The sequence below is a fragment of the Fusarium mangiferae genome (assembly GCF_900044065.1).
Source record: "Fusarium mangiferae strain MRC7560 genome assembly, contig: FMAN_scaffold003, whole genome shotgun sequence".
In the NCBI taxonomy this organism is placed as follows: domain Eukaryota; kingdom Fungi; phylum Ascomycota; class Sordariomycetes; order Hypocreales; family Nectriaceae; genus Fusarium; species Fusarium mangiferae.
The window spans coordinates 539,829-553,619 of record NW_024573923.1 but is presented as its reverse complement, the minus strand read 5'-3'; the positions used below and the strand labels follow the sequence as shown (position 1 = coordinate 553,619).

The window sequence follows — 13,791 nt, the reverse complement described above, 5'->3', positions numbered from 1 at the left end:
GAGCAGGAAAATACACAATGCAATCCTACGCACAAGGTTGCAGCAGGTGTTATAGACTGCCTTCTGCTATCTCCCAAGAGTCTAACGTAGCCTTGAGATGTGGTGCTTGTGGGAAGTTGATAATGGGTCGCTCGACTGGGATGGGATCATGTCTGCTAGCTGCAGTGGAAATTTCACATGGCGCTTCTGAGGCCTTATTGGTTCATGGCCGTCCCCCGGTGTGTCTGTCTCTAAAACCCGCTATGAGAGGGGGCCGCTGTAGCGCCCATGCAACCCGAAGTCTCAGGGGCAATCGTTCCCGCTCGCTAGGGGGGGAGGGACTGCTTGACAGATTCCGGCCCAAATGCGGCCATCAACGGACGGGATTGTCTTTAATCTTGGTGCATATCAGAGCTCGATCTCATGCAAAAATATGCATGAACCTCGTCTCATCACTTGCATGATGCAGAATCGGGAGCGATGAAGATTCAATTGATATGTTAGGCAACCTAACTCAGCCTCACCCAACTCACATGCTGTGTTCCTATGGATGCGCTATAAACAAAAGACCAAGGGAAAACGTCATCCTTTGTTTACTTTCAACTCTTCCCCACGGGTGATCCACTACAACAACAAACCCAAACCATGGCTTGAATCCGTTAAACCTTGTCACATCTTGGTTCGTCTACCAAGTGAGCAGTACGTATCTTGCTCTTCTCATACCTCGGACCACACAAGCAGGTTATCTCAGATTTCTCGATCGACAATACGACCTTGTAAGGTTAGCACAAGCTGCACGCGGCACTTGTTGATGCTCTCCCGCTCCCCTGCGCTTCGCTAGACGAGGCCTGTAAAGATGGCGTGCTGGAGAGCTTTGCGGGACGTTTTACGTTGCCCGGTGTAACGAGTTTATTATATCGGGTTTCAACGTTTAAGCTAGCTGACTTTCTTATGCATATCCGCGCTATTCGGCTGGTTGCTTGCTTCCCAAGTCTCGCGGCTATCCACACTCTGTGGTTTGTTTGTTGCTTTTGCAAAAGGACTTCCTGTTGTGAGGCCAACAGGAACTATTCAGTTGAGCCAGTCTCGTTTAGTAGAGGAATAGTCGCTTCTTTGCATCCTCCACCACCCATGATAGTCCTTCTTTAAGGTTGGTTCCAGTCATGGCGCTGCATGGCAGGATGTGCCATCGATGTGTCCGTATCGATTCCAGTTGTAGCTCCTAAATATCATAGTGAGCTTGGTTGGTCATGTTCACATGGCATGGCATGGCGTGACGTGACGTGAACATACTGAGAGAATCTCTTCTTCCGTCATACATCCCTCAACATCTGTTTTGTTGGCAAAAACAAGCAGACTTGCCCCTGCAAGACGCTGTACCACTTGTCAGTAGCTATCCGACCGTTGCCGTGTCATATCACGCACCTCTTCTAAGAGTAAACCTTGAAGCTCGTCTCTGCAGTCTTGGATACGTAAACGGTCCGTTGCGTCGACAACCCAGATCAAAGCATCTGTCTTTTCAAAATAGTTTCTCCAGTATGAGCGCAACGTTTTCTGCCCACCCACGTCCCCTTGGGGAGTCAGCTCATCTCATCGACTGGGCATGCCTACTTGGGTCACACACATATGTTCAATTTGTACCTATAAGGCCTGTCAGCGGTGTTATACGACGAACGAAGTCCTTCTTACCCCTCGTAGTCAATCGTCTTGATGATGAAACCTAATGTTGGGCTTACGGTGTTGACATCCTCTCCCATGACCTTCTTGACGATTGTGGTCTTTCCAGCATTATCCAATCCGCTAAGGATAGTTAGTCAAAATTCTAAATGGAGCAGGTCGTGGACAATACTCACAGCATCAGGATTCGCATTTCTTTGTCCTTGAGCCGCGCTTTTCGCAGGATTGACAACATTTTGATTCACGAGTAGTGTGTATCGAATTAACTCGAGAGTTAGACAAGCAAAGGTACTTCCACTTGGTTCTTGAGCAGTTTTGTCGGTTATTTGGTCTTCAAAGGATTTCTTTCTTCATCACCAAACTATGAAGGTAGTTGAATTCATTTACCTGCGGCTCTCATGACTCCACGTGATTGGTGTTCGCTTGATCTCCTTCACCCCCTCCAACTTTATCACTCCCGTCTGGTATGCTATGCCTCAACCGCCACTATTAATGGATAATCTACAACATCTGAAAACCATGGACGTTATGAATCCTATCGACATCCCGTCTTTACATACGCTACTTTACATGCCCATACGGTCGAACTTGGCCCAAACATTCCCTACCATGCAACTACCACAGCAATAAACAGCCAAAACTCCTGTCAATAGCCGGGCTCTTGTACATCAATGCCTCTCTTCCTCCACCATTTCTGAAGCTGGGCGTGCCTCATGTTCCCATACAACTAGGTCTTTCCAGACGCCTGGGTTTTTGCCATGCTTCACAGCTTCCTTGAAATTCGCAACCTTGGCAAAATCGTACTTCTCGAGCAGACCAGTCGTCCACTCGATTCGAGAATCATCCTCGCCATCAAAGAATGTCTCCAAGTACAGCTTGCTGTACTTTCGTTCATTGTGTGCAGGAATCTCTTCGTACGTCTTTCGGGGCTCCGAGCACTTCCAGTTGTAGTCCACAAGACTACGATGGTAGATAGATGTGGACAACAAAATTCTGTCCAGCAGTGCCGACCCGACTAGCATTCGTCGATGCTCTGGGTCAACGACGAGCTTGATTTTCCCAGAGAACCTGGCTCCCTGACATGCGTGGCCTAGAAAGTCCTGTCGAGAATCATCGACAAAGGCAAAGCCAAGGATGGTTGGACTCTCTGACACTCCATGAGATTTCATGATTCCAATGAGCTTCTGATAGCGCTTTTCATCACCCTTAGACCATCCAGAACGGCCGACTATCTCGCAAGAAGATTCAACCGCCACAATGAATGGGCGGCGCTTCGATGTGCAAGCGTTGTAGAGTTCTGCAATTTGTGCACTGTCAACTTTGGGTAGGTAGACCTGCGAATCTTCTCGCTGCATCTCATTATTGACGATGTTTGCGATGCCCTGGAAATCCTCAGGCTGGACGGGCCGAAGAGTGCAGTCTGCATCGGGCCACTTGTCTTCCTCCTGCGTAATGTTGGCATACTTCTGTTCTTCTTTCCTACGCTCAATCTCTTCCTTTTTCGATTTACGTATATCCAGCTCGCGGGCGATGTAGCCTTCAGAATTGGTCACTGCGCGGCGCCAGTTGTGCCTGGCTTGGGTGTCTTTCTGAATCTTAATGTATCGCGGGGGAGGGATCAGCCCACCTGTCGCCGGATCGATGTCGCAATCATCCACCCGACGGTGACGGTTTGCGGCAAGGTTGACGATGGGATACTTGTCTTGTTGTGTCTCCCACTTCTCCACGGCTGTCAATAAATTCTGATTGACCTGGACAAGGGCCAGATCATCATCGCTTTCGTGATCATGTAGTCCAGGACTATCCCATGCGGCCATTTCATCTGAAGGCAGCGGACCAGCACTCAGCGCCATGGAGGCGGTGCTTAAGGATCGTTGTCGGAGAACGAGAGCGGTTGAAGGTGTAACAGCTTGGATGATATGCAATGGTGCTGGCAAAGGAGCACCTTCAAATTCCGACGAGTTGTTACCGATTGACTGCTCCTTAGGTGAGTTCCAAGTGCCCACGGAGCTGTCCTCGAAGTCTTCGGTCCCTTCGGAATCAACAATTTCAGGTGATTGGTGAAAGGGTGCGCGAACAACTTCCTGCACAGGCGTTTGGTACGGAGCAGGAGAAGAATACACGACATTTTTGGAAAGCCTTTGATGTGGAGGAATACGAACTGCCTCGTTCGTATTTTCTTGGAGAGGAAGGGGAGAGCGAAGTCCCTTCTGTCTATTCCAGTAGCTCTGCTGGATAGGAGTTGTATGTCCATTACTCGATGTCCCTTGCGATCCGAGGAATCGCTGTGTAACGGCGCCCGCAGGCAGGAGCTGCTGATTTTGGGTTTGAATCCCAACGAGTTTTCCCATGCCTTGGATGCGCTGCAGCGAGTTATTGAGGTTTGGAGAAGGCGTGCTGCCTCCGCCGCCCCGGCTGCTGGGGGCCCACGACATGGCTTACAAAGTCAGCTTTCCATTGTTAGTTCTTGCGGATGATGTTAGAATGAAGCAAATGAAGGCGAACCTGTATAAAGGCTACACAAGCGGGTGTACTACTAGAAACACGGCGATGTGTAGAAACAGCGGTGCAAACAGTGGCGCGAAGGACGGTGACGGGACAACAGAGTTCGAAAAGTGATAGGAAGGGAAATAATATGGAGGAAGAGAGTAGTGAGAGAATGCCAACGATCTCCTCGGCTAGGCGACTAAATGTTGGGGCTTGGTAGTGATGAAGAGGAGAAACTCGATCTTTTGTTTGTTGCGATGGAGAGGAGAGATGAAGGCGAGTGGCCTAAGGTTAGATAAGGCAAGGCAAGGTAAGGTACTGTGTGAAGAAGAGAAGCACGCGGTCGGCTCTTGCCTAGCAACGACGGGAGAGTTGAGGAAAATAACGAGAGGCCACTGGCACTTGTCAACAGTGGCAGATTACAGTACTGACCTCCACTAAGGTAAGGCACCTTATGTGCGAATACTTAGTACAAGTCGAGTCCGAATACGGTGATATATCAAGGGCTACGGCAGGCCAAGGGACGAGTCAATACTCAGAGCAAACCACGGCTAAGTGCATATTATCATCGAGATCAACATCATTGTCTGTGGTTCAAGACGAATAAGGCCCGTGACTACCGGGGCTCGGGTGTGACAAGTTAGCATTCAAGAGATGAGCAATATATCAACGAACGAATCTAATAAACAAAGGGATTTATATTTGCAGAGCTCTGCCATGCGTATCCTATAAGTTTGTTTCCCAGGGTATATCCGAACTAACAACAAGACATCAACCCCATACTCCATGGAAATCATCAACTCCAACTACTCCTCATCACTGTCCTCCATCAGTCGTCTATTCTCCAGCACTTGATCCAACAGACTCTTTTTGGGCTTGCTCTGAGTCGACATACGTGATGTTCGACGGCTCGTCACGCCGCCAGGAGCCAATGAACCCACATTCTCTTGCGAGCGTCTAAACCCAGGGTGCGAAGAGTAAATGCTCGACGCTGCAATTGACGGAGCGGCCGAAACTCGTTTCTTACCGCCCAGTGCTGGCCGAGGTGTTGACGGCTCTCCATCTATAGATGGGATACCCGTCTTGAATCCGTGTTTCCGACAAAAATCTATATGTGCTTGGTGTTCAGCGTATGCGGTAGACTCTCGAGCACCTCCATTGGTCGGCTCTACAGTGTTTCGACGAGATGCCACCCCTGCAGCACTCTCCGGGAGTGAAAACACCGAGACAGGCACCCACTCAGTTTCCGTAGGGCTATCACCGGCAGTGGTATCCGGAGGGGTTAGTCCTCTGTTGAAGCTGAGAGGAGGTGGCATGGCACTTGGGTTACTGTATACAGATGATGTTTCCAACTGCTCATCTGGCACGATGCTTTCTCTATTTCCATTATAAGCAGAGTCTCTTTGTTGATTTGACATAACGCTCTGTCTCGTAAGAGTAGCGGTCGAGTCTCTCCTGTGCTGCTCAGGTGCAAAGTCCCTCTGTAGTCGATCATCAAGAGACATGTTCCTAACACTCTCTGCATAGTCGCTGAAGGCGGGATGCACATCGTCCTCAAAGAGTTGTCTTCGTTCATCAGCCGTGAGTCCTCGCTGTTGCATCTGGCAATCCATCCATAGCGACGCTTGGTAGTCCACGTCTTCATCCATCCAATTTTGCTCGTCCGCATGGAACTGAGCACTCGACTGACTAGATCTTGATTCCGGAGGAAGAAACGTGCTTCTATCCTCCTGGCTGTGTTTGCTGTAGCTTGGTCGAGACGGCTGCTCATGAAATGATTGCCGAGTACGAGCACGGCCGCGGTTACCGTCTTCTTCATACGCTCTATATGGATGGCCGTATACTGATCGAGATGAAGATCGAGATATATGAGATTCTGGGCGTTCCTCTCTCAGGTAGTTGATGGTATTGATCAGATTGGTAAGCTCTTCGCTAATCTCGGCACTTCCAGTGTAGATAGCCCTACGACTATTTACATGCTGGTGTGATATCCAAGACTCAATAAGTCGGAGAAGTCTTGGTTCTCTACCACCTTGCTCGATGTGGCGATCCCTTCGCGTGGTCAATGTCGCTCGCAGATCGCTCAGCACCTGAGGTCTACCACCAATGACCGACATGATGCAAGCTTCGCACTTGCTTTTGACCACGAGTTTTGTGGGCGAAACACGTTCGTAGCCAAAGGTGGCATTGAAAGCTTTACGACCGATCCAAAGTCCAGTTACGGCATCGATGCGATCCAGCCATGCAATAACAGCATTGGGATAAGCGATACGCTGTCGCCAAGTGCGCAGAGTCTGGATACGCTCAGTACATTCGGCGATGATCAAGAGCATAAGTCGCCGGATCAGCTTAGGATCAAGGCCATGATGAGCTGCGCACAGACATGCTGTTGGCGAACCGTCGGCACCAAGTCTATAAGACAGGCTCTCAAGTTTGGCAGACAGACGGGCCAAGAGTTTGGTGGAACGACGGTTTGACTTGTCGAGGTTAGCTACACGAGCTTGCTGGTCAAGCAACCACTCTTTATCCGGCACAGCTATGTTGACTCCTGGATCCATCCACAACAGGTCCGTGAGTTGGTCAAGCTGATGATTTGATATATCAGGCAGTGGGATATACCTCATCTCCTCATCAGGATCGTGAAGTGTACGATGGGGAACCATTATGAATACTATGAGATTTGTTCTTAATAGAAGACAAGAACTTCAACACAAGACTGCCGCATCAATTTGCTCGATAGATTTGTTCGATAGGTTTGTTCGAGAAGCAAATTCAGCATCAACTTGCTCCGTAGAAAACCGTAGATATTGGTTGTTTGCCTCCTTCACTGGCACCGTATGCCTTATATAAAAGATCTCGCATGGTGAACAGACAGTAACTCGAGGGCAACGTCAATGTGTTCCATAGTCGCGGCGCACGTCCGCGGTGTGAACAATGCGGTAACAAATTCTTCAACAAAATAGAGTACCAGTGGAATGGATCTGCTGTTCTCGGAGCGGATGGCTTTGTGCGAACAAGGTACCGATATGGACTATCTCTCCAAACAAAGTGTTAGATAGGGCTGAAATCTTGCTGTGTTGTCCTGCACACCTACATATGGCTCCCAAGACCAGCTGTTGAGAGGAACCAAGATGTGAAGGCAACCCGGAGAAGCCACAGGTTACCAGCAAGCATAGTGCTATGGATGAATAGGTGAATCCGCTAGTCGTTCGATCGTGTTGAAAATAAGGTTCTCGTGGAACATTTGTCCGATTTTTATTTCTTCTGACAAAGGGAACGAGATGAACAGTTAAGTTGTTCACATACTGCTGGAGCCATATTGGGCTCATCAACGCTGTCCATCGAAAATGCACCAGTCCCTCCAGTCGTAGCGTTGCGTAACAAACCAACTGCCAGAGATAACTCCTAGTAAACAGAAAGGGCGAGATACGATGGCTGTGGCACTAGAATACAAGAGCAAAATTGAATCGGCATCAAACATTCCTCTCCTTGCGTCGATACCTATCCTTCAATGGAACGCCTTGGAAAACCAGAACTCCGTGATCATGCTCATATGTCGTTAGTGGGGTATCAGACTTTGGTCATCAACTTCGGACATATCCATGTTTCTGAGCCTGTTGTTCCATGCGTATCCGCTCCATGCGGATCTTAGCCGCCTCGGTGCCGTCGTCAGGTTGGGCCATCTCCTTCAGCCAAGGATGCTGCAGGGCTTGCTTTGCAGTAATACGATGGGCAGGGTCGTAGACAAATATTTTCTTTAGCAGATCGACAAAATTCTTCAGGAAAGTATTGTTTCCGGGAATAATTTGCTGTTATCTGTTAGCACGTGCAATGTCAAGCCACGCAAAAGGGTTCTTACATCGAGGTGCTTCATCGCCTTCACAAAGCGACGGGAGCCGCGGGTTGTATCTGGCGTGGGATAATCAAGCTTGAGTCTCTTGAAATACCTGAAAAGTGTGAGCATGTAAATCAGGGAACATTTCACAGGGAGACTGACTTCGAGGCGGCATTGCCACCACTTCTTGTAGACATCTTGTTGACAGCCTGGACAAGATGGCTATCGATTCTTGATCCGACGACAGCCTCCATCATGGCCAGGTGTTCCAAGTTATCGTGAGTTTGGAAGAGAGCGTCACCCGTAAAGAACTCGACAAGGATGCATCCTATGCTCCAAATATCACAAGGGAACGACCATCCAAGTCCAAGGATGATTTCTGGGGCACGGTAATGGCGTGTTGAAACCACGGAGGAGTGGTACTCGTCTTGGAATGTGGCAGAGCCAAAGTCGATGAGCCGGATCTCTGTATCCAGTAGAACACGCCGCTGCGTAGCTTGGCGGCTGATAGTTGAAGAGGAGGAAGGGATCTTGCGGTTATATGTAAAGGTCTGATATGCGTGATTACAGAGCAAGATGTTCTCGGGCTTGAGGTCGGTATGGATCAAGTTGAGGTCGTGCAGAACTAAGTCAAATTAATACACTGTCCAGTGAGGTTGTTCGTTAGCTTAACTTACAAGCAACGCTGGTGAACAGCTGTCGGGCAAAACTCTGAATCTGGCTGTTGGGAAAAGGAACGAATCCGTTGCCCTTGAGAAAATCGAAAACACTCTGGTCGAGCAAGTCCATGACGATACAAATGTGGCCACGATAATCGAAACAGTCTCGTAGATGGATGCATCGGTTACGGTTCTCTGCATCATTTCGTTTGAGGGTTTCGAGAACGCGAAGTTCTATCCGTGAGGCATCTCTGTATTTCTGAACTGATCGAATGATCTTGACCGCCACGGCCTTGTTACGTTTTCGATCGTGGGCTTCAACCACCTTGCCGAAGGTTCCCTGACCCAGTAGGCGGACAATCTGGTCTGTGGACTTTGTTAGATAAGTCTAAGAAAAGAATATGATAGATAGACCTACACTTTTCTGTGAGTTCAGCATCAGGAACGACAATATAATGACCATCGTCATCATCAACCTTGACGTTTTTGTTGTAATGTCGCTACCCATTTGTTAACAATCTCATCTCAATATGCTAAGTGATGTGGAGTCAAAACTCACGTCATGGATAACTTGCACGTTAACCTCAGACGCCTTCTTTGGGGGGAAAGGTGGAGGCTTGTAAGTGAAGAAGTCCCCAAGGCCATCTACATCGCGACGTTTGGCTTCGTTAGCCACCTGTTGACGGGTGCGTTTCCGCTTAAGGGGAGCCAGTCCCTCCTCATACTGGCCGTTGGACGAAAGTGATGTCGGGGCAGTGGTGTTAAGTGCCGAATTGGTGCGGTCACTACTAGAATTGGACGAGCCCGCTGGTGTTGACACCTGCAAAGGGGTGCTGTGTTGTGATTCGAGGTATTTGATATGATAACCCGAGGCCTGGACAGTGCCAGACTCGTCTTCTCGTCTCCTCTTCTTAGCCACCTGACTGCTTGTGTTATCGTTGGGCGCAGCAGCAGTGCCATTCGTAATTTTCCGGCTAGTGTTTGCTTCAGGCTCGGGTGTGTCGTCAATGACGATGATTTCCTTTGGCAGGCCATTCTTGTAGAAGGTGCCCCAGTCGGGCTCTCTGGAGCGTCTACGCTTTCTCGAGGGTTGCTCGGCGCGAGTGGCAGGGGCACGCTCTGTCATGCTTCCTGCAGAGTATGCCGCGTCGTGTCGCGGGCTGGGTTCCTGGGCGTGGTGTGCAGAGCGAGAATTTGAGTTGGTCAAACTTATTCCATTCGAACCCGATGAAGAGTATCCCAAAGGCGACAGCTGGTAGGGCGGCGGCAGAATGGCACTGTGGGAAGGCGACACAGCCGAAGAGACGGGAGGTGGTAGGATATTCTGATTCGATACAGTAGAACGAAAATTGGCGCTGGGGTTCGGCTGATAGGTCTGATGATGCGTGTGCGAATGGGCATAGGATGGCTGGTAATGGTGAGGATTGTAGTGTGGAAGCGTAGCCGTCGCTGTAGTTGGTGTTGACATGATGGGGAAAGCCAAAGCCACCCAAGGGCTTTAGGGACGGCAGTAGTGATCACGAAAAACAAAAACGAGAGAGGTGCTGTTCCGCTGTATCGGACGGTACAGGCGACCGATCAAATCGTCGCGTCGATTCGTATGTGTAGGCCGTCTTGAGGTTCATGTATGTACGACGGAGGAATCGTGAGTGAAGAGGAGAAGGACACAACCGATGAGCGAAGAAAGGCGAGATGGAACGGGACTGGGGAAGGACCCGGGGGGCGCACCTCCTAGTTTGGTGAATGGTTTTGGTGGTGAGGGTGGTGGATTGGATAGGATAGGTAGGTAAGTAGGTAGGTGTGCCCAGACGGGATAGAGAGACCAAGGGCGAAGGAGGGAAAAAAGCGCTCGTCCAGCGAAGGCCAGTGACCTAGGTACAGTGGCCTCAGCGTGTGAGTTAGGGGTCAAGGTTACGAAGGGGCACTGTAGCAGGAGCCCAGTCCACTTAGGTTCAGCTTATCGCAGGTCACGTCTCGTTGGGTGAGAATATTCTTGCTTTTCTCTCAAGAACTGAGACTAATGTGTGGGGATGAATGGGCGAGGCGAGGCGAGGGTCATAGCCAAAAGGCAAGTAGGCAGTGGAGTGACTTGAAGAGTCCATCCAAGCCCGGTTGAAGGCGTCACGGGCATCCCATTTGTCTTGGAAAAAGCGTTGGCCAAAGTTACGGGTGGCCGGGGCAGATTTGAGGGATCCATTTTGGGTGACGTTGGTCAGATAGAGATTTGCTGGTGAGTACATTTCCTACAGGCGGTGACGTCTAGTGGTAGCATGTATTTTTGGCGTCATCCTCAACACCTGGGCTAGGTTCAGTCCCCATCAAGGAGTGGGTGGATTTGTCACTCATGGATGCTTGTGTTGTGCTCCGTCTCCTCTTCTCCTCTCGGGTTACGACTTTAGGGTCAAGAAGAAGAAGAAGAAGAAGAAGAAGAGGCGGAATTCCAGTGGAACTGGGCAGGAAATACAGAGGTACATACTTTTATCGTACTGTGGCGGCGTCGCGATTCGGCTCTCCAGGCCCAGGGCACCTCAGTCGGAAAACCAGGGTCCATCACTTACAGGGCTTGAATGGAAAGGGTTGTTTTGGGGAAGATGCCCGGCCAAGTGAGGCAAAGTGCTAAACGCTTAGTTGGGTTGTGCCTGTCAATGAATGACAATAAAGCTTGGATATTTGATTCATCACTTTGGCTCAAATTCTCGTAGTGACTGACAGGCCATAGTTTAGGGTCTTGATGATAAGAGAAAAAAAGACTTAGGTAAAGTGTGAAAAACTTAGGATGATATTTCAATACTTTATTACAAACGCCATTCTCTACCAAGGGCCGAAGGCTTGCTTGCTCCCGAGTTTGGGGCTGCGGAATAATAACTTCAGCTGGAAGAATAACGAGTAATATCCAATCTTGACCTTGAAGGGGTATCCCGTCGTTGAAAAGAAATACAAACACAGAGTACTCTCTATATCACCTGAGATGAGATTCGTTGCAATGTCGCTAGATTATCCTCGGCTGTCTTGCTTATTAGGCAATCTGGAATAAATCTTTCAAACATATGTGAGGAAGAGCAGGGACCCTCGTGTGAACAGAAACGCTGGACGCCACTAAAATCAGTCCAGATGACGATGTGAGGCGTTCAGATCTCGGCACTTTAATAAACATTACAAACAATTTAACAAAACTCATTGATCGCTTCGGTCTTTCAGGCAGATCCTCATCATTGCTCGAACGTGCCTTATCATTGGCTTTTCGTGTCATGATGGCACCTCAGGTGTGAGCCTGTGAGGATGACCTGAGAGGCCGGAAAGAGAGCCGCCCGTTCTGTGACGGATGCCTTAGGTACTACAAAGATGTGGCCCACAATGTACTTCTATCGTATCGCGCGCATGGTTTTGGCCTGTGGCTAAACACCTCGGTACCTCTAAGGTTTCATGATGAAAGTACACAACGCTCCCTCCTGACACTCAGTCTGTTTTCCGAAAGAAGGAAAATTGGTTGTGCCTGGACCAACACTGGGACTTTTCATCATCATTCGTTTGAGCTTGTACAGAGTTTACTGAGAAACAAAATTCGGTTATGTTCACCATCCACGGACTTCAAAATTGACAATTTCTTCTGCTTATCTCGACGATTTGATGGGAATGAGCAGTTAATAACATATCGGATATACGTCATGAGAGATCCATTCACAGGGCAGCCATAAACGCGATCCTACTGCACAGAAAACACACAGAACCCACACCCACACCCTACGGAGCATGCACACTAAACAGTATCCATACATACAGTACCTATCACTTAACCTAAAGGTGGCCATGAACAATCACACCTGTGTCTGTTCATACAACTCCTTCGTGCAGTATTGGGAATTTGGCCGTTTGATGGCAGAAAAAAAAGCCTTTTACAGGCAAGCCAGGAACAATTGCAAATAGGTTCGGTTTACCCGTTGGTACCTCTTTGCCGCTTGAAAGAGAGTTCAACTTTAATCGTCTGGAAGAGTCTAGCACTCTACCTGGGTACTTTCGCTCTCTGCGCACCTGAGAGCATCAGATCTGGTACGCATTTCGTCCCAGGGCAGGGTGACGCTGGCGGTGGGCCTTTTAGCCAACCCAAGACCCTCCAGGAACCCCGTGCCTTTTCTGGTGCATATCGAAGTGCTCGCTCTTTGCTGACACTTGTTGACGTCGGAAAGAATGTCTGAGGCCAAGGTTGTGGGAGTGGTATAGTCATTACATGACAAGCAGTGCTCTCTGTGTTACTATAGCCCCCTATTTTACCTTCAGCTTGGCTGTATGCCTGCTATGGCTCTGAAAGTCCAATTGTCCGTCGTCTCAGCCCTTGAAGACCCCGGACAAGGCACCCCACACTTGCAGAGAGGGGATGGATGCCACCAATTCTGTCTCGAATCGTTCCGGGCATGCAGCCGTTACAGTTCCAGAGCCTCTCTGCACCACACTCCAGCATGACCACCAGTGATCAGTACACAGTGGACACCGTCCGGACTTTTGCTGACCCAATGTCTTGGGCTGCAGCATGAGAGGTTCAGTCAGCTCACGGCCTCCGACATCATTCGTCGCAGCCAGCCGCATATTGAGAGGAGCCTGAAGGAGCTGATACAATAAACAGCAGCGTTAGAATTGATCATGTCGCTTCCCGAGTCTTGTTCTGAGGAAGTACGAGCATACTCACAACCTTGGCTGGACTTGGTTACTGAACAATGTGTTCGAGAACTTATTCGTACCATTTCACACAGGTGCACACACTTGTCCACTCTTGCGGCACATGCCCGTCTAGCCCGTCTCCCGCCTCGGCGATGGATCCCTCCTATCCGCCAGTCACTATTCCCCGGCTCCAGAATGTTTGACTTGGAACCTCCAATTACAGATTCCAGCATATGGAGGCCAACCCCAAATGCATTCTTTCCGAGGGCTTTGTTGATCTTGGTGGGCTGCCAACGATTCTCTGTACTGTGAGAACGAACGCCATCTCAGGTATCTTCTCTCTCGTTACTGCATTATCTATGAGCCAACAGTGTGAATCTGCTATGTATGTCTTGAATCAACTGTGACAACTCTGGCGTAGGCGTTCCTTGCTTCTCTCAGCCCAAGGGCACCCCACTGTGCGCCACGAACGTGATTGGGGTTCCCAATTTACGCTTTCCT

The 13,791-nt window shown here is 49.4% G+C and overlaps 4 protein-coding genes across 4 annotated transcripts; all 4 read right to left on the bottom strand.

Annotated features, from left to right (window-relative positions):
* Positions 1–1,069: 1,069 nt before the first annotated feature.
* Positions 1,070–1,891, bottom strand: FMAN_04904 (putative ADP-ribosylation factor-like 2; the record flags this gene model as incomplete). Its single annotated transcript, XM_041828334.1, has 6 exons — positions 1,070–1,201; positions 1,273–1,353; positions 1,405–1,550; positions 1,604–1,620; positions 1,669–1,779; positions 1,833–1,891. 6 exons carry the CDS (start codon positions 1,889–1,891, stop codon positions 1,070–1,072), a joined length of 546 nt encoding a protein of 181 aa, XP_041679207.1.
* Positions 1,892–2,324: 433 nt separating this feature from the next.
* Positions 2,325–4,091, bottom strand: FMAN_04905 (uncharacterized protein; the record flags this gene model as incomplete). The annotated part of the gene is made up of 1 exon (XM_041828333.1): positions 2,325–4,091. One exon carries the CDS (start codon positions 4,089–4,091, stop codon positions 2,325–2,327), a length of 1,767 nt encoding a protein of 588 aa, XP_041679206.1.
* An 858-nt stretch (positions 4,092–4,949) lies between these two features.
* FMAN_04906 (uncharacterized protein) lies at positions 4,950–6,806 on the bottom strand (the record flags this gene model as incomplete). The annotated part of the gene is made up of 1 exon (XM_041828332.1): positions 4,950–6,806. One exon carries the CDS (start codon positions 6,804–6,806, stop codon positions 4,950–4,952), a length of 1,857 nt encoding a protein of 618 aa, XP_041679205.1.
* A 921-nt stretch (positions 6,807–7,727) lies between these two features.
* Positions 7,728–10,105, bottom strand: FMAN_04907 (uncharacterized protein; the record flags this gene model as incomplete). The annotated part of the gene is made up of 6 exons (XM_041828330.1): positions 7,728–7,952; positions 8,003–8,090; positions 8,141–8,603; positions 8,656–9,003; positions 9,056–9,137; positions 9,197–10,105. 6 exons carry the CDS (start codon positions 10,103–10,105, stop codon positions 7,728–7,730), a joined length of 2,115 nt encoding a protein of 704 aa, XP_041679204.1.
* Between the last annotated feature and the right edge of the window lie 3,686 nt (positions 10,106–13,791).